At 37.7% G+C, this 19,678-nt stretch overlaps 2 protein-coding genes and 1 non-coding gene across 6 annotated transcripts in view; 1 reads left to right on the top strand and 2 right to left on the bottom strand.

The window, feature by feature from the left end:
- LOC145764543 (prominin-1-A-like) overlaps positions 1-15,874 on the bottom strand; it is a 59,632-nt gene extending 43,758 nt beyond the window's left edge. For both annotated transcript variants that reach the window (XR_014288487.1, XM_082576165.1), the window contains exons 1-5: positions 15,711-15,874; positions 5,396-5,507; positions 3,837-3,901; positions 3,247-3,455; positions 2,265-2,449 (exon numbers count right to left, since the gene is read on the bottom strand). Coding sequence is in view for 1 of the 2 variants with exons in the window: in XM_082576165.1 (XP_082432291.1) it covers positions 2,265-2,449; positions 3,247-3,455; positions 3,837-3,901; positions 5,396-5,507; positions 15,711-15,746 (607 nt within the window). In the remaining variant the exon portion in view is untranslated. The remainder of the gene's footprint in view (positions 1-2,264; positions 2,450-3,246; positions 3,456-3,836; positions 3,902-5,395; positions 5,508-15,710) is intronic.
- Positions 54-156, top strand: LOC145765793 (U6 spliceosomal RNA). Its single transcript, XR_014288664.1, has one exon. It is a non-coding gene; the product is annotated as a U6 spliceosomal RNA (small nuclear RNA).
- Positions 15,875-17,719: 1,845 nt separating the features above from the next.
- The window catches only part of LOC145765136 (prominin-1-A-like), a 46,168-nt gene continuing 44,209 nt past the window's right edge, over positions 17,720-19,678 (bottom strand). For all 3 annotated transcript variants that reach the window (XM_082576896.1, XM_082576895.1, XM_082576894.1), the window contains one exon: positions 17,720-18,991. In XM_082576896.1, the coding sequence (XP_082433022.1) occupies positions 18,958-18,991 (34 nt within the window). In that variant the 3' untranslated portion in view covers positions 17,720-18,957. The remainder of the gene's footprint in view (positions 18,992-19,678) is intronic.

The raw sequence follows: 19,678 nt of genomic DNA on the forward strand, positions 1-19,678 counted from the left end.
TGGGATGCTTATCAGCGTGGCAAGAATTTGTTGAATAACAACATTTTGCAATAGCCTACTTGCTTCGGCAGTACTAAAATTGGAACGATACAAAGAAGATTAGCATGGTCCCTGCGCAAGGATGACACGCAAAATCGTGAAGCGTTCCATATTTCTTAAAAAAAAAAAAACATTTGCAGTACTAAGCTAAATATTTTCATAATAGCCTATAATCAGAAAAAGTCTTTAAATTTATATATAATATAATATTTTGCCAATTTCTTATAAATTGAGTTGGCACACCGATCTACTTTGCCAACAAAAACTTGCATAAAGAGAACACTGCTCGTGAAACACAATAGCGATGAAACGCACACTAGTGTTTACATGACATTTGCAAACTTAAAATAAGCAACCCTATGCTCACAGACATTTTCGAAATTCAAAAATAGACATTTTAATCAACCACTGGGACAGTGTGGCTGGACATCGCATTGGAATAAGTTTAAGCAACCCCCACCTAGAACTATAATTTGATTGGTCGGTCAGTGGAATCGTATGCAAAGCGAAAATATGCTTCCCGGAAAGTATTTTTTGCCTTCGTGCTCTTTAACTCCTCAAGAAAAGTATTTTTGGTTATACTTGTACGCTGATACCTTCCGTGGGCCGCAGCGATACAGCGTGGCGGGCCGCCAGTTGGTGAGTCCTGATCTACAGTATTTAAAACGACTTCTTTTGGTAAAATGAAACAAAACAGTACCTACTCTTTGAAAAAAATCTACATGTAAGCAAAATCAAAATAATAAATTTTGCGTCGAAAAATATCTTTCTTGTTTGGGACATCCCTGAGCACTCTTTTGTTCTTGATTTAGTACAATTTTCCAAATGTTGGCCTAATGTCGTAAACCTACTTCTTATGGCAATAAAGCCGGGATTTCAAAGAACACCTGGAAAGAGCGAATAAAATGTAAAACAGTTCTTAAAGTTACGCTTTTAACACATTAATCATACAACCAATATCCTTCAAAATTTAAACCTCATAACATAACCCATTGGTACATTTGCAACAGTTTTAAAGTTTCAATTTTTCTCTCTCTTTAAACCGAATATTATTTAGGTCCACAAGTTTTTGGAATAAGCCAACAGGCCCATTTATCTTCCTCTCAAACAATTAAAGTTAATTATGAGTAAAAATGCCGTCGCTGTGCACAGAACTTTTTCAAACATTTTTTAGTGTTTTATTAGCTGCAAAGCCCATCCCTTGGCTAGGAATCTCCAATTAAAAAGCGCAGTGTTCTTATAGTCTTGTCAGGGTGTAAAACATTGGAGCAATATTTTTAAGGATTGGGCAATATCGTTGAAATGTATCAAAGGCAAATGCAAAAGTATATGCTCAAACAATACAACACATCAGGTTAGTACGATAATTTGTTTGTCTGCGCATTTCTTACAGCTTTACCAGAACACATTGATCTTTTCCAGCCACGTTAGTAAAAAATATAAATGTTTCAAATGTTTGTTTTAATTCTTTTCATGCGCTTCTAAAAACGTCAACTATTTTACTACTTTCTGTCTGATTGTTCTTTATCTTTTGTTGTCGCTTTTTAGGCGTTTTGATGTTGACTAGTCAATAATCACATGCATAGCCTATCTGCCAATTTATTTTCATGCACGAGTGGGGCAGCTGACTCATAAATCAATAAAATTAATTATAGCTGGAAAGTTAGTGGCTGTCAGTGCATGTGACTTCGCCCATATTCCTTTCACTTATTGATTGATTGATTGAATTTTTATCTTCGGACGTGAAACTTTATCCTCGGCGGCTTTGAGAGCTTAACCCTGACAGTTTCGCGTATTTGTAGACAGAAGCTCTGAACCACCGTTGCAGGCTCGGTCACCGAGGTTGACAGAGTGAAGTTTCTGATTGTTGAAATGTTGTTGTCTGCAAATTATTCCATCCACCAGGTGCCGCTGAATGGGGAGCTGTCTTGTTCAAGCGCACACCTCAAGAGTCAAACCAGCGCAGCTTGATCATGCAGTTTCTTACGAAAAGTTAGGCACTTAATCAACTGAGCTATCGTGCCGGAATTATTCACGAAGTCGTCAGTGTTTCATGACAGGGATCCATTTATGTTACAATTCAACTCATTCAACTTTCATATTTATACCGTCATACGGGTACTCTACGTTTCATATTGACGATAAAATATAATGCAAAAAATAGTAATTAGCTAGTTATGAAATTAGCCTACAGTGCAATATTAAAGTTTAATTTATAATCTTACCTTTCGCTTTTGTGCGAAGGCTTGCATCAACTTTTCCGTATTGTTCTGCTAACTCGGCCAGTTGACTGGTCAAGCTGTCCATATAGGCTGAAACACCACTAACAGTCTTAGCAATCTTTTCTGGTAACGATGTAATTATTTTCGTCATCCAGTCATTTGTGATAAACATTGGGATGCAAGGAAATCTGCGTGTAAGAATAAGTGGAGGTACAGCTGATAGTTAGCTTTCTTTCACAGTACGGAACTACGTAAATACTCCAGTCAATGCAATCATTTCTGGCAGTTACGACAATGTTCTGGCTTACTGGATTGTTGATTTATAACAACTTAGGTCAATTTTCAGTCAAGTTGTCCAGATGCACAATTGCACATTGTAGAAATGATCCTAAAAGTATAATTCATCACTCAGGTCATTGAATAACTATCCGCTTTTACAAGCTCTTCACTTTTTGCAAGTAATTATTCTTTCTGCTTTCAAGTAAAAGCAAAATTGGCATCGTTTTAAAAGTACTTTGAACGACTTGGTCTGAACTCGAACTCAGGCCTTCTAGACATAATGACAGAGCAACTGATTTATCGGTTTCGGACCACAAAACTGGAGGTGTAGGCGTAAAGAAAAATTCATAAACCAGAAAATATAAAATTTGCTGATGAAGTTTTTAAGCTTAAGGGAAAAGAATGTGACAAGAACTTCAGTACCTTAACTGTAAATGTGACAGACAATGTAGGCTAGCCTACAGCTTAGTCCATTCACCAAGTACTGCGATTCCAGAAAAACATGACTAGAACATCAGCAGCTTTTGACATAAAAATTGCGGTAGAGCACCAATACAAATACCTCCAATGCACACGTGATGAGAAAATTCATCATTGAATGTGTGTACTGTGTATCCTTTTAGTTTTAAAAGTAGCAAAATATGTACTAAATTATATTCTTTATAAATTATTTGATATAAAAAGCACATAGCACACTATTACTTACGCACTACACAAGGTAACTAAGACCAGTAGAAAAAAAAGAAAATGCCTCCATTTGCTTCTAGCCCGTTCCTGAGATTGCACCATGAGGCCTCCACATCTTTCAGAGCAAATACGGTAGTAGCAAATGATTAATCCAATTATAGGAAAGAGTATCACGAATGCGAAGCCAAAAAACAAGCAAGTTACAAAGCCAGCTTCGAGTGACAACACCTGCAAATACATAATGTCAAAAAGAAGAAGACTTATGGTTAAACAAACAGCTTGTTCGAAAAAAGTAGCTTATTCAGTTTTTAAAATCAATTGAAGCTATTTAATTTACAAAGAGAAGCACTACACTGACTGTTTAGTTGCAGCTTTGACAGAGCCTTATTCCAGCACATATTCCAATAGTTGTCTCAATCCATGCTTCCCTCCAACTACTGTATGGTGTTGTAGAAGACTACCGTAAGTGGAAATATGCTTACTCAAGGAGGGTGTTGCGAGTAAAAGATGTTTACAAGGATTCTACTAAAAAATTAACGTTTGGTAAAAGGAGAAATTTATAGAGCAGCTGGTTCAAAAAAAAATCAATAAAAAATCATAAAAACCTACTGTTTGCCACTCGGTAAGAACAGCACCAAGACCATGGCTTCTACTTGCAACATCGAAAATAAAATCTGGAAAAAACAAACTGTTTAATCTTTCAACAAAATATTCAATACTTAAACCGCTTGCTAATAACATTGTGATGCGTAAGTTTTAACGGTACAGACTGATACCACTGCCTTGTTCACTTTGAATATGAAACTGAGAATGTGTTTCATGTTGGTCAAGTTTTAACCAAATTGCGTTTAAAATTTCCGACAAGTTTCAAAAAAGTTTGAACATTTTTATTGGGACAAGCAACCGTTTGAAATATTGTCAAAAGTCATGTCAACAAATTTCACAAATATAGCTCGCTAAAGCAAGGTAAAAAGTTACTTGTTTAATGGCATGAAGCGATTTCCAGTACATCGGTTATGAATGATACATATCCACGTGTATGTAATCTTACATTTTAATAAAATAATATTAATTGTTTAACAAAACTTTTCAAAACCTATTGAATTACTGTAGCCTATAACATTAGTTTACACACAATTAGGAAAATTAAATATCTTCTGTCAGGTGTCAAACCACAACAATGCTTGATATGAATCACGCGGTTAGGTGTTTTGTAATACAAACAAATTTGTTTTCACACGAGTCAGTTCAATAAAAAACGTTTATGATTTATTTTTGAGAACTGACTCGTGTGAAAATAATTTTTTTTTAGTTTACACCCATTGCGCATAGTGCGACTTGTCTAGTGCGATTAGAGTTTGTGAAATCAAGTTAAGCAAAAGTAGCCTAAGCCTAGTTTTACCACATGATCATTGAAAAGATAACTACAATTAAGACTTTTATGGCAATACAATCAAAATTCAACTGTAATCCTGACTTTCGGATACAACAGGATATTGTGGAACGTTTACTCTTAACCTGATTTCATAAATTCTATTCGCAGTTTCCGGCATAAACCCAAGTGTAAGAGAGAATGAAAATATAGAGTTTTGAAGGTAAAAGTATTTTATCATTTTGTCACATTTCACTCTATTTTCGTTGCATTTTACGTAATTTGTGGTTCAACGATGCCATTTGTTTAAGACGCGCACTTTGTACTGACTAATTGACCATTTGCCTATTAGCCTACCAATTAACAGAACCAGCATAGTTAGCGAGAAAATTTTGAAAATAATGAACAAAACCATGCTTTTCTCCCACTAAGGGTACGGCAGTTGGCATGTGATCAAGAGGCCGGATCTAAATGTTTCTCAGCAGCCGATTGTAGCAAGAATTGACAGCGATAAGCACCGTATTTCGCCCATGAGGCAGGGCTCGTCAGTATCGCACCACTACTTCATGTCACAAGGGTATTCAACCGCCGCTTTAACAGTCAGTTTAACTGTAGGCTATACAACTTTGCAAATAAGCTATCTGTTTTAATGAAGTCTTAAATATACCAAACATTTTTTTAGATTGACACTAAAAAATAAGTTTGTATTTTGTTTTTATGTGTTTTTATTTTGTAAACATATGCAAAAAAGTAAAAAATAGGTTTTTATTTTGTAAACTTTGACAAAAGCACAAACCTTCTACGGTTGAAAACGGAGTAAACACAACATTGACGAAGGCATTGCTTATGAAGAAAAGATGCTTCAGGGTGATGATGACAACTGGTGGTGAAGGTTTGTCAAAACTTTCCTGTAAAATACAAAAAATTAATTCAAAACTTTATGTTTTTCAACCATGGTTATTGGTATGTTTAGAAAAGCCTATAGGCTATGTGACAAGACAAACAGTTATTTCAGCTAAAAATTTATTTATTAATTTATTTAAAAATGCAATTCACAGAATTCCATCAAATGGTAGCTGCATCCAGTGGCGTACGCAGGGGGGGGCCATTGGGCCATGCCCCCCCCCAACTTAAAAAAGTTTTAGTAGTTAACGACGTAGATTAAAGCATTTAATATGTTTTGCATTGCTCTGTCAAAGCAATTACTGTAACAATGTTGTTTTATAGACTAAGCCAATACGAAATACATGGCGTAGCCAAGAGGGGGGAGGGGGGTTGGGGGTTACAACCCTACTTTGGCACGCGTGTGACGTCACGATATTGAGAATGATGCTTTCAGTCTCTTTATGCTTGGGGATGATGCTTTCAGTCTAAAAAAAAACTTGCCTAATTTTAAACAAAACTGCATTAAAAGAGCGAGTTTTGCCAATACCAAGCTTTCAAACATCTCAGCCAGGAATTAACAACAAGAAAACATAGAGACTTGGCTTTGTTTCCGAAAAATGCCGAAGAAAACATGATCTTATCCTTTTGCTATGCCACCTGACAGCACCGTTTTACAGGAATATTCATACCCACATTTTTGTTGAGAATGCTCTCAGACTGCACCAAACTCAAAGTAATTTTTTAAAATTTTCTGGGGGAGGTCCCCCAGACCCCCCGCCGCTGGGTGTCGTCTTAAGCGAAAACGCCGTCGGGCTTCGCCCGCCGGTCGTCAAAACCTCTCCTTTCAAAATTCCTGGCTACTCTTCTCTCAATGCCCCCTCCCCCCTGAGAAAATCCTGCGTACGCCACTGGCTGCATCGTTAATCATGCCATGCAGATTGCAGAGTTACCAAATCACCATCTCTCAAGAGGAAAAAGTGCCCTAAAAAGTAGCGAAAAAAACTTGCCGAACTAACACATAGGCTAGATGATATATTTTGCCATATTTATTTAATGCCAACTACAATTTAGAAGCAGTTTCCGAAGCAAAACTACAACATTTTGGTGGTAAACTTCAAATAAACTAACCTGACAGCCCAATCGAGAAAGAATTGAGAAAATATGCAGCTGAATGGAAAAAAGCAATAAAACCCTCCAAAATGTATTTTGGGGAATGGAGGTAGGCTAAATATGGCCACCTAAGCAGAAATTGCGATAGCTCTCGAAACTAACTTATTTTCTCACAAAACTCAACTTATTGATAAAAATTCTAGTGTTGAAGAAGTAGCCAGAAAATCAAGACCAAAAACCCAATCACCACGCTGGTGCATTCACGCAAACAAAATTTCCATCAAACTGTGAGTTTCTTTCTTTGTCTTCTAGTTAATTTTTTCAAGGTGTTCAAGAACTGTGACCACAAGCCTTTTTCAAATACGCTAAACAAGGTTGGACCATATTAGCAAGTGGCCCATATTACCCTACTTTCCCCTTGTTCTTTTGAGAAAAAACCTCCAATTTGTCGGTCAATGCTGGCTTCGAGAATTCAGCAGTGGTGCGCAAAGGGGAGAGGAGGTTAAAAATATACATTGTGCTTGATGTTGAGTAGTAGTAGTCCAGTTTTAATCCGGTGATGTCCCCGTTACCGAGGGTGGCCGGATTCACCTCCAAGTGCCGCAATCGTCTTCACACCCTGCCTCCACATCGATCTGTTTAGCGCGTCCTCTCTTGTCAAGCCCACCTTGCTGCTTTCTTCCTCAACTTGTTTTTTCCATGTTTTCTTTGGTCTTCCTTGTTTTCTACGACCCTCCACTCGCAACTCCAGCGCTCTTCTCAAAACATCATCTTCATCCCTTTTCAAAACATGCCCATACCACCTCACTCCATTCGCTTTTGCCAACTTATCAACACTCTCATTCAACCCAAGCAAGCTCATAAGTTCTTCGGTATTCCTTTTGTCCATCAGCTTTACACCACACATTGCTCTCACCATCGCTCTCTCAGTTCTTCTTAAAATCGCCAATTCGTTTTACCGTAAGCACCATGTCTCACTTCCATACAGCATTGCAGATCTCACACAACTAGTATAAATTCTTCCTCTCATTTTCAACGGAAATCTTCTACCACATAACAACTCTCGACACTCTCTGAATTTCACCCAACCAAACCTTCCTCTTGCAGTCACTGCCGCTTCACAACCACCACTGGCATTCAATCTATCTCCTAGATAGCAAAAGGCATTTACTGATTCAACTTCGTCATTCAGCTTTTCAACAGGACCAATCATTCCTTCCTCAATCTTCTTGCATCTTTCACATTCAAAACCATCTCCAGATCTGCATGTCACTCTCTTCATCTTTGCACATCTTCCATGCACCAATTTCTTGCATTTCGTAGGCTACATGTAACAGAATTTGCCATCACTCTTCTTCCGCAGACGCCACATGGGTCAATTTTGCTCATTGTGATTTCCCCTTCCGTTCCGCTTATTACGACCTTTGTCTTTTTGATGTTCACACGCATACCTTTACATTCAAACGACTCCTTCCACTTCTCAAATTTCCCTCTCAGATCTTCCATTGTGTCACTCAACAAAACCAAATCATCGGCGTACAGTATCTCCATTAATGAATCTTCTCTTACACATTCGGTAATCACATCAATCACAATGGCAAAGATTAGAGGAGAGAGGACAGAACCCTGGTGTACACCAACCTTCACCGAAAACTCGTCTGAGAGGGCAGATCCAACGCGAACTCTCGTCCTTGCACCGTCGTAAAGACCCATTACGGCTTGCACGAGAGCTTCTGGCATTACTTTTTTTCTCATTGCCCATTCCATCAATCTTCTTGGAACTCTATCAAACGCCTTTTCCATGTCCACGAAACACATGTACAAGTTCTTACCCTTGTCCCGATATTCCTCTTGCAACCTTCTCAAAATAAAAATAGCATCTGTCGTTCTCTTCCCAGGCATAAATCCACACTGCATCTCGTCCAGCTTCACCACAGATCTTGTTCTATTCTCCAACACCCTTTCCACTACCTTCATTGCATGCTCCAACAGTTTTATTCCCCTATATGACCCACAATCCATGACATCACCCTTTCCCTTGAAGATGGGTATCACCACACTCATCTTCCATTCATTTGGCATTCCTTTTCCATCTAACACACGTTGACTGATTTCCTGCATTGCTTTCAGTCCTGTCTCTCCACTTGCGCGTATCATTTCCACAGTGACTTCAGATAGTCCAGGAGCCTTCCCCGATTTCATTTTCTTCATTGCTTGCGTCACCTCCTCTCGAGTAACTCTCTTTAATGGACCTGCTACCACGTCGGCTTCCACATTTTGATCCCAATCGTTTTCCTCGTTCATTATAATCTCCATATGTTCTTTCCAAATTCTTCCACGATCTTTCTCACTGAAACCAAGTTTTCCATCCCTTCCTTTAATACAACGTCCACCATCTACATCTTTCCCATCCCGTTTCATAACCTTCATAAACTTATATACTTCGTTAGGACTGTTTTTTAATTTGGTCAATTCCTGCTCAGCTTCTTTCTTCATAGCTTTTGCAACTATTCTCTTTGTCCGATTTTTCAATTGCTTGTACTTGAGCTTAGTTTCTTCTGATCTATTTCTGCACCAAGCCTTGTATGCGACTTTTTTCTCCCTAATTACTTCCCTCACATCTTCATTCCACCACCACGTATCTCCTCGATCCATCCTGCCTTTTGTTTTCCCACAAACTTCATCGCAAGCTTGCAGAACTCCATTCTTGAAGGTTCCCCATAGGGGAAGGGAAGGTAATTTGATACGGAAGGTAATTTGATACACCCCCCCCCCACAGAAATGTACAAAAAATATTGGTCAAAAATATTGTCATTAGGTGGAAGATCTGTGAAAATAATCCCTACAAAAATTGCACCATGCAGCTAACTCGTGCTTTTATGGCATAAAATTGTGAAAGTGTGTTTTTTGAGTATTTTCGTAAAAATTTTAACTCATGATTATCTTCGTCTGAAAAATTAAAGAAAAGTTTCTGAACGATGAAACCAAACTCATTTGACAGTTCATTGATAAGGCTTAAAGGGCATGTCACGTTTTTTCTGCAATGTGCATCTAAGCATACAAAAATCAGTATTTCATAACTTTTTTTGAAAAAGGTAAATTGATACATGTGGAGAAGGTAAATTGATACAGTATATTAAATTCTTTTTTGTGACTGTAATAAATGTTGACATTGATCTAGTTCAGTGGTTCTTAACCTATGGGTAATTACCCACATGTGGGTAATTTCAGGATAGCAGGTGGGTAATCAGCTGAACCAGAATATTTAGAATTATAGATGTAACAAACAATGTCACAGAGCTCTGTAAGTGGTAAAGTTGCTTTATTACTTATGCTTTTTTTATGTTTTGAGTCCGTTCAAAACAACCAAACAAGCACAGTGATATTTTATCATTTTTAGAATTCTTTCGTCATAGTGATTTATTTTTCGCATCATTTTTGTTGCCGGTTTTATGTATTTCATTTTTGTGACATATTAGTAAGATTTTTCTTGTATAATCAGTTCAGTTACAGTTGTTTTATGAGCAAGCTTGATGGCTGCGTTGCTGTTAGCAGTTGTTTGAAGTAGTTTATATAGCTAAGTGTACATTTAGAGTTAGTGTTGAGACGAGCGAGCTATATTCTTTTGAAGATGAAAGCTTGAGAAAATTCTGGGGAATGATGGGGAAAGCAATAAGCATATCCAAAAGTTGTGCAAAACCACTAACATTGTTGACTATGTTTCATTCCACTTATCTCTGTGAATCAGCATTTTCAAGTGTTGTTGCTTTGAAGTCAAAACTTCGAAACAAGCTGTTAGATCTGAAGTCAGATTTGCTTTGTGCAGTATCCAAAATCGCACCCAATATTGCATCGATTGTACACAAAAACAGCGCAAATGTCTCACTGAAACTATTGATGCCGTTCTTTACGTTAAATGTTGTTTTTGCTGAATAACGCTGTTTTATATTTTTAATATGGTAAAATAGATAAAATTAGATTTTGGGTAATGGGACTTTGATCTGGACAGAAATGGGTAATAAGGGAAAAAAGGTTAAGAACCCCTGATCTAGTTGATTTAAATAAATTATTCTTTATTAACAAGACCTGCTACTTTGGGAAACAACGATTATATAAGCTTTCGTAGGCCTACACGCTATCTGCTGTCAAAAAATAAGAAAAGTGCAAAGTACCCCCCTTGAATAAGAACTCCAGCCAATGATCCTTCCCATGACCATCCCGCTGCAGAAGCTTCGCCGCACACATGGGCCTCAACAGTCATCTTTGCACCCAAGCACGTCAACCACATATTAAATTTTCATTTATTGCTTTGCTGTCAAAGGGGATTTCTGTATTAGTTTTACTGTATCAAATTACCTTCCGGGTGTATCAATTTACCTTCCGTGGAAGGTAAATTGATACAGTTGAGTGACGTTTTTAAAATTTCAATTAAAAAAAAGTAACAAAAATAAAAAAGTGAAAATGTTTTTAAAAAGTGTGTAAGGGATCAGACTTTCATTTCAGCTTAAAATCAATAGTTTGTGTCAGATAATTTTCAGTTAACAGGCAAAAATGTTAAAAGTGTATCAAATTACCTTCCCTTCCCCTACATCAGGGATGGCCAAATAATTTTGGCCATGATCCACTACCGGCAAATCTGAGAACTTAGTGATCCACAATGAGCTGAAGACGACACCCAGCGGCGAGGGGTCTGGGGGGCCTCCCCCAGAAAATTTTTAAAAATTACTTTAAATTCGGTGCATTCTGAGAGCATTTTCAACAAAAATGTGGGTATAAATATTCCTGTAACATAGTGCTGTCCGGTGGCATAGCAAAAGGATAAGATCATGTTTTCTTGGGCATTTTTCGGTAATAAAGCTAAGTCTCTATGTTTTCTTGTTGCTAATTCCTGGCTGAGATATTCGAATGTTTGGTATTGGCAAAACTCGCTCTTTTAATGCAGTTTCGTGTAAAATTAGGCAAACTTTGTTTTAGAGACATAGAAACTGAAAGCATCATTCTCAATATGGTGATTTGTGACGTCACACGCGTGCCCCCCAAAACCCCCCCTTGGCTACGCCACTGGCTGAAGATGTGCATTTTTCCTTTTGTATCATACAAAAAAGATGGAATTATTTGGGTACATCTAAAACAAGGCGTCAAGATACGATATATACATAATTTGATTAAAAATCAGTGAATGAGTGTGCTGTAATGAACAGGTCTGGTATTAGAGAGAAAAATGATGAGTGGGCTTTGATTTTACAATACTATCGAAACGTGGTTTCCTGTTACTTACAGCGATTTTTACGAGTTCATGACAGGGATATCTAGAGAAGGGGATATGAAGGCTCGCAGCGATTGCCTTATTCTCGTGACACTACCAGGGCGGTAGTTTGTAGTGCTTTAAACATGTAGTTCTTTTTAAAATCGTAGAAAGTTTTGTAGTGCAACTGGTACAATGAGCTACAGAAGACAGTTAGCAAATGTTACGTAGAGCATATTCAAAGAATACTTGTCTACAAAGACAGTTGAAAAGTTGCCAGTAAGCTGTTTTTTTTTAACAAAGCCTTTGCAGTAGGCTAGATGTTAAGCAGGTATATGAGTAGTTGCAGTAACAAGCAACCATGAGCATGCTGTGAATATCCAGGCCTGATGCTAATAGCGCAATGCAAGTTATCATAACAAGAGTTATTAAACTACTATCGGTGCCAATTGTCATGTTACGACAAACACAGATTATTTACGATAAACAAAAGCCCTTCTATTGTCAGACGTAATAAAAGCCTTCATATCCCCTTCTTTAGATATCCCTGGTTCATGAAGATGAATATTTAAAAAAAAAGTAAAAAAAATTAGCAATTTTTAAAATAAATACTTTGAAGTTTTTTTCAGAGCCAACTTGAAAGATCCACAAAAAAAGTTGAAAAGATCCGGAACCGGATCGCGATCCGCCATTTGGCCATGCCTGCCCTACATCATTCACGTCGTTGTGAACAAGACTTTCAACTCTCTTTTTAAACCTTTCTCTTGTGTCGGCATCTTCTAACTTCCAAACTTTTCTTTTGATCACCCTTTTTTTATTTACAGTTTTCTTCAGACCTTTCTTGTCCAAATCGATAACCACCAACCTATGCTGAAGTTCGCATGGTATTGCTTTCACATCTTTGATCAGTTTTTCCTGCATACCAACCCAAAGTCAATTTCGGTTTCATTTCCACCTGCACTGAAAGTCACTTTTCTTACTTCCTCTTTCTTAAACCAGGTATTTGCAACACACAGGTCCTTTTCATCACAGAACTCAAGTTGAATTTTTCTTAATGTTTTATTGCTTATCATGGCTTTAGTGTATGAGTTATCCTCTATTTTTCTACATCAACGCAACTTATTAGGCCTAGCCTACTAGTTTTTGTGTAAATCGAGTTTAAAGAATACGCATTTTTGCTGTGATAGCCTATAGCAATTATAGTGAAAAAACTATCTGTGACGAAACAAAACAGTAAAAATTTAAGCAAATGGGATCGAAATTTCTCGCTGGCTTGAGATTTGCTGTTGTTGTGTAGCCTACAAGCAGAGATTACTTATAATATAGCAAGTAAGTCAGTAGTAATTAGTAAGTCATCTATGCCTTCTATAGAATGAGCTAAGTAGGCTGCTTAAAGCAAAACTAGGCTACTATCAATCCAGGCACACTACCTGCTTCCATAACATGTCTGTTTTCGCTAGTGGGCGAGCATTTGTTTTTAGTAAACAGTTTTTACCGTTTGCTTGGACATTTCGCTAACATAAGCAACGTTAGTTTTTTACATTGAAACGTTTTTCAAATAAAAATTTGTTTTATTTTGGCAAAAAATTTTCTTGTCTTTATTCGTTTCAAAATCGTGGCTTTCAACCTCCCCTCCATGAAAATTGAAGTATCAATGCGTGTTCTTGTGTAAAAAGTGTTTATTTTAATATATAGGCTACTGACTATTTTCACTTAGGCTATGGTGTTTCAAACAAGACACGTCGCATTTCAGAATCTTGTTTCGTTTGATGTAATCACAGGATTTGTAGTAATTTTTATCACCTTTGACTTACTGTTTCTGCTGCCGAGGAAAAGCAAGGCACAACTACGAGTAGCCTAATTAAAAGTTCAAAAAAACTTTTTTCTGCCAGATGTAATCTTAACTAACTTGAAAAACCTCTTCGCATTTTACAGGAAAGAATGACCAAATATTGCGTGCAATATACGTGGACAATGGGTTGCATTTATAAGTTACATTACAATCCCAGCCAGCAAGCCCATATGGGCCCCACATGGGGTCCTATATGGGCTGATGTACGGGCCCCATGTGAGCTGCCCATATGGGGCCCATACACATTGTGTCCGCGGGCATCACATTGCCCCCATATAGGCTGCTCATATTCATTTATGGGTTGCTCACACTCAACCCACAAATCTAATATGGGCTGCCCATATGTAACCCATAAATGTAATACAGGCTGCCCATATGTATATCAGGTATATATAACTGCAGACAGATGCCAAAGTGCTCAAAATGCAAGCAGTGAACTTGGCGCAATGCATAGCAAGGTGCTCCCAGTAAAGTGCTCAATCGGCGTAAGCCAAGAGCGTCAACAGTGCACACCGTTTATACGATGGAATGGCCATGAAGGTACATATCTCCATGTTACATTTTCCTATTTGTGGTATGTAAGCACCAAAAATAGTACTACGGCCAACCTTGCCAAAGTGCCCCAACTGCAAGCAGTGAGCTTTGCGCAATGCATAGCAAGGTGCCCCCAGTAATTTTGCTTGTTCATTTTCATTTTGTGTTTGTTTAAAAGATCAATAAAAGTCGTTTGAGACAACTAAAAAATCTCAAAGTCTAGACAAACTCTGATCGAGGTGTATATCGTATTAGTATGGGTTGCCCACAAACCTTTGAATCACTGTGTGGGTAGCCCATGGTCTGTCCATAAAAAATGTGGGCAGTCCATGGTCTGCCCATAAAAAATGTGGGCAGCCCATGGCTTGCCCATAAAAAATGTGGATAGCCCATGGTCTGCCCATAAAAAATGTGGGCAGCCCATGGTCTGCCCATAAAAAATGTGGGCTGCCCATGGCCTGCCCATGAAAAATGTGGGTAGGCCATGGTTTGCCCATAAAAAATGTGGGCAGCCCATGGTCTGCCCATAAAAAATGTGGGCAGCCCATGTTCTGCCCATAAAAAATGTGGGCAGCCCATGGTCTGCCCATAAACAAAGTAGGCAGCCCATGGTCTGCCCATAAACAAAGTGGGAAGCCCATCAATATTTCATGCTTAGCCCATGATCAATAATTTTATGTGGCTAAATTTATTAAAATGCATTTATATGATCACGCATTTGAAGATTGGAAGTTTTATATTCCACCTTTTCATTTAGCAACACATTCTGCAAGAAAGCCCATATTGGGCACATATGGTAAAAACACAAAAACCCACATAGAACCCATATGCCCACAAGCCCATTAAAATAGTATATGGGGCCCATATGGGCTTGTTGGCTGGGATTACATCAACATTGTCCACTTAACCAATATATTTTAACAGAAAGCGTAAAGGTAGGCCTAGTGAACTATAGCCCAATGGGCCATCTTGCAGCCTTCATCAAAAGCACAATTTAGGCTACATGGTTATGTTTTGTGACGTGTCATAGACCTTCTTTTGTTTCTGCCTTGAAATAAATACAGTTTAATATGGTCTCCTGCAATAGCTTTCAACCACCCATTAAAATTTTACGACACTGGATTGAAGTGTAAATTTAGCATTGGCCAATTATAAATTTCTCAGACACATCACATTTAAGTAGGCTAATGTTTCCAAATTATTTCTTCGGATACTTTGGTTTTATAATGTTTTGATTGAAACGACTTTGTTAGGAATAAAATAAGGTATAAACCTAAGGTTTGCACAAGAGTAAAAATATGTTTCCGAAAATTTTAAAGCTTGTGACAATTGTTTAAATTTTGTGATTAGCCCAAACATAATATTCAACCGTTTTCAAACATCCACTATTACAAAATTTAAAACCCGCAGTTTAGTTAAACTTAATAAACATGTAAGCTCTACACAACGATAAAGCAGGCCCTATACAATATTTCATTTCTTTACCTGAGTAATATTGGTATAAGTGATGTTTGAAGCCATTATTCCTCAAATCCTGGATTTACAAAGGAGCAACCATCAGACAAGGCATATTCATACCGTACTAAAAATGTTAAGTAAAATAATTGAAAGCATCTTGTAAGTCTTGCAGAGGCTTTAGTTAATTTATATGAAGGACCTTTCAAAATGCTTTAAGTTGTGTGAAATTGTAAAATCCTATTGCACAATATCTATGAAGTCACAGTTAGTTGGTTATTGTTTAACAATACCTTAACAAATTCGAAAATGACATCATCATACCGCATTTAATTTACTACTACTACAGCAAGGGTGTTCAAAATGATTTCTGCCATGATCCAGTACAGTCAAACCTGACAACATGATGATCCACTAAATACGAATAGTAAAAATATTGGACAAGCTTTATTTTTGTGGTGCTTTATTTATGTGAATGTACCCTACAACTACAACACATTAATAACTTAGTAAAAGTCAAAAGTGAAGTTTGCTACATCTGCAAGATTGTTTCAGTGAGAAAAATGATGAGTTGGTTTAGATCTCACAATAGCATCGAATCGGGGCTTTCTGTCACGTACTGATGTCCTCAAAAGCTCAAGAAGATGAGCATTTGTGAGTCTGCTATGTTTGTCATATAGCCTAGGCTACGGTATTTTTTCGTTGTGATAGCCAGAAATGAAAACAAACTGAACCAGTTCAATCTATTTGCCATTTCCTGAAGATTGTGTAATTTTTCGAGCAACCTGCTCCCGAGATAAATAGAAAAGGAGCAGAGAAAAAAAGGTTTGCATTCGGGCTTTGAAGCTAGAAAGAGGGAGTGGAGAAAAAAAATGTTGTATTAAAATGTATTAATTTATAACGTTATTTCTTTATACACTAATTCTTAAATTCATTTCGCTAGACGCTAGATCTAGGTCGCGAGACATACAGGTCTATGGCTCTTTCGATGACAGCATCTGGCTCGCAGATAAGTCGATCATATCTTCCAAAGTTCAAAACGACGAAGTTTTATCTTAACCTTTCATCTCAATTTAGAGCCGAAAATACGCACAGAATACACCAAATTAAATGTACCTCCCGCAGCTTTTATCGTCTTCAGCGAAGACGTGGCTCCATTTGATCAAACCGCAAGCTTCTATAAAATCCACTTTGTTTAACAACCACGTGTTTTATTGAATCACTGGCTTTATCAAACACAATTCACCAGCTGCCACTAGCCTACACGTTAGTTGTGCAGCATTTAGTGTTAAAGCATTATAGGCTACAGTAGAACTCGGTTAAGTTAATCCGGATCTTCGCCGAATCCGGATAAAACTGGAAGTACAAATGATTTGTAATCTTTTTCTTGAAAAACAGCTTTAGATTATCCGGATTATTTAATCCGGATCTTCGCCTATTCCGGACAAAAGTTGCGCTTTCTCTATCGCTTTATCCGGATTTGCCCGATTTTTTGTAAGTTTTCTATAGAAACTCGTCTTCGGTAACTGTTTTCAAAAGTTTTGAGTGACTACAGATTATTCCGACACGCATGTCTGAAGATGTAACTTTTTCCAGTGTGTTCTTGCGTTAGACGCAGAGTCTACAAATACATTCATTTTACATGCATTCAAAAGAACTCTATCACTGGGTTGCAAATGTGGTGATCGCGCGTTACGGAATTGGCAGATGACCACACTAATGCGTTCAATTTCGGTGATTTTTACCGATACCCTTCTATCTAGGTAACGTCACCTCAAATCGAATCCGGATTAACCGAGTTCTACTGTATATGGCTTTCACGGAAAGGCATTTCTATGTACTATGTAACTTATATGGCTCTCAACACAATCTACGGTCCTATAATTACGATGTGCTCGAAGAAGTGCATAATAAATTTGATTTGTGATGAAAACACCTTTTAGATTTAAGGTTATCCTAGGATTCCACATGTGAAGAATGTGAAATGCAATTCGGAAGAGGTTTTTTTGTGTCTAGTGGTAACAAATTATCACAAACCATGGACACATTAGTTTTTTTATTAACAAGGGATGGTAAAACCGCACCAATCAGTCAACCACAAAATATTTAAAGCACACGACGAGAAAATCAACAGCTGGCAAGTCACCGCAATCTATGACAAAACATCTTCTTGCTGGCAATGCGACACAGTTTGTTTCTGCAATATACTGAAGAAAACGGGTGTAATGATTATAAAGAAATCTACAAAGCAATATCTTTCAAAAAGGCAAAAAAGCAACCAAATATATTTTCACACAAATGCTGAAAACAGTTAAAATACGTTTGAAATATCGGTGAAAAGACGCTCATTAACTTTTCCCCAACAATAGGTGGTGGGCAGCAACATAGGCTACAGTGGACAAACAAAGAACCAATGCTAAAAGCATTCCTTTCAGAAGTATTGCGAAACGTCAAGATTCAAATTAATTTCAATTAGACAAAGGCAGTGGCGGATCCAGGGGGGAAGGAGCGATCGCCTCCCCCTCTGGAACACAGAAAAGTAACTTTATAGTGTATTTACAAGGTTAGATTAATGTAGACCTACACATTTTTGAGGCGGTGGGATGGCGCAAAACGGATAAGGCGTTGGCTTTCCAATTATGCAAACCTGGTTCGACTCCCGGCTTCAGCTGGTTGTTGAAAACACCGCTCACCTCTATACCAAGGGTGTTATAAATTGGGTGGGCATAATTGCTGCAGGAACGGCGGCCGAGATAAAGGAACTGGCCACCTTGCTCTTTTTAGTGCCGAAGACTGAGTACAATGCAGAACCTTATCGTCTCATACCCGACACTTGAATCAAGTATGGGACCACCTTTACCTTTTTACACATTTTTGTATTTTTTTAAATCCCCCGTCCAAGGCTACTTGTTGGGCCCCTGGACAACAGGGATATTTGTCGTTTAAGCTCCACTTACAGCATGAGCTTGACAAAAGGGAAGTAATTTCTATTTACCACCCCAGAAGAACGGTGTTGACCCGACCACAATCACCACACCAACAGCCCAGGTTACTACGGACTACGAGAAGGCCAAATATAAAAGCAACATGTTACGATGTATCAAATTGAGAAAGGTAATGGTTATATAGCAGTGTCATGACAACTGCGTATTTCTGTACAAAGAAGTATTTATTATTGCATAGTACAAAAGCCTCTAAAAACTTTCCAAGCAAAGCCACAACAGACAATTCTGTGAAGAAGGTTCAAAAACGACATAGCAGCTTTGGCAGTTGTCCTTCAATAATACTCTCCAGGAAGCACTTTGGTAGATCTGTACCAGGAAAAAAACACAAGAGTTGGTAATTCGAAAGTGCGATGTCGACAAAGACGTTCTAGTGCTATGCAGAATAGCGAGATTCCGAGGTGGTTTTAAAGCGTGAACACAGAAGAGTACAATAGTACATGCAATATACTGAAGCAAGTATATTCTTTTAAGTGTTGTACAAATGCACAACTCATTTTAGGTAATATAGGCTACAATCAAACGTTAACAATAAACCAAACAGCTTTATCATACTTCAAGCATAAATTTATCGTCAATCAGCATAAAATTGCCGAAAACTACATGATTCTTTTAAAGTTTTAGAATTTCTTGCCACTAAACACGACAGTTGCTACAACGAGAATTCTATACGCTTGACTCATAGGCTATTCAGCGCATAAACCGTTAAGTAATAATGCATGCCACAATCACGACTACTGTACTACAATTAGTAAATTATGATTATGTGGCCTAATGAATATGAAGTTCTTTTTAAGTATTCAACGATCAGAATTAAAGAAAATGTAGTGCTCTTTAATTCTAGTCTTGTTCCCCCTAAACTTTTTTCTTTGTGACTAAACCAGCAATTTTGATCTGAAGTTAGAACTTCAATGAACAATGTTGTACAAATACAAAAAAACTCTTGACACAAAAATATCTTTAAAATTCAAGATTTTCTTGATAATTGAGCAGCCA

The sequence above is a fragment of the Aplidium turbinatum genome, chromosome 2 (assembly GCF_918807975.1).
Source record: "Aplidium turbinatum chromosome 2, kaAplTurb1.1, whole genome shotgun sequence".
In the NCBI taxonomy this organism is placed as follows: domain Eukaryota; kingdom Metazoa; phylum Chordata; class Ascidiacea; order Aplousobranchia; family Polyclinidae; genus Aplidium; species Aplidium turbinatum.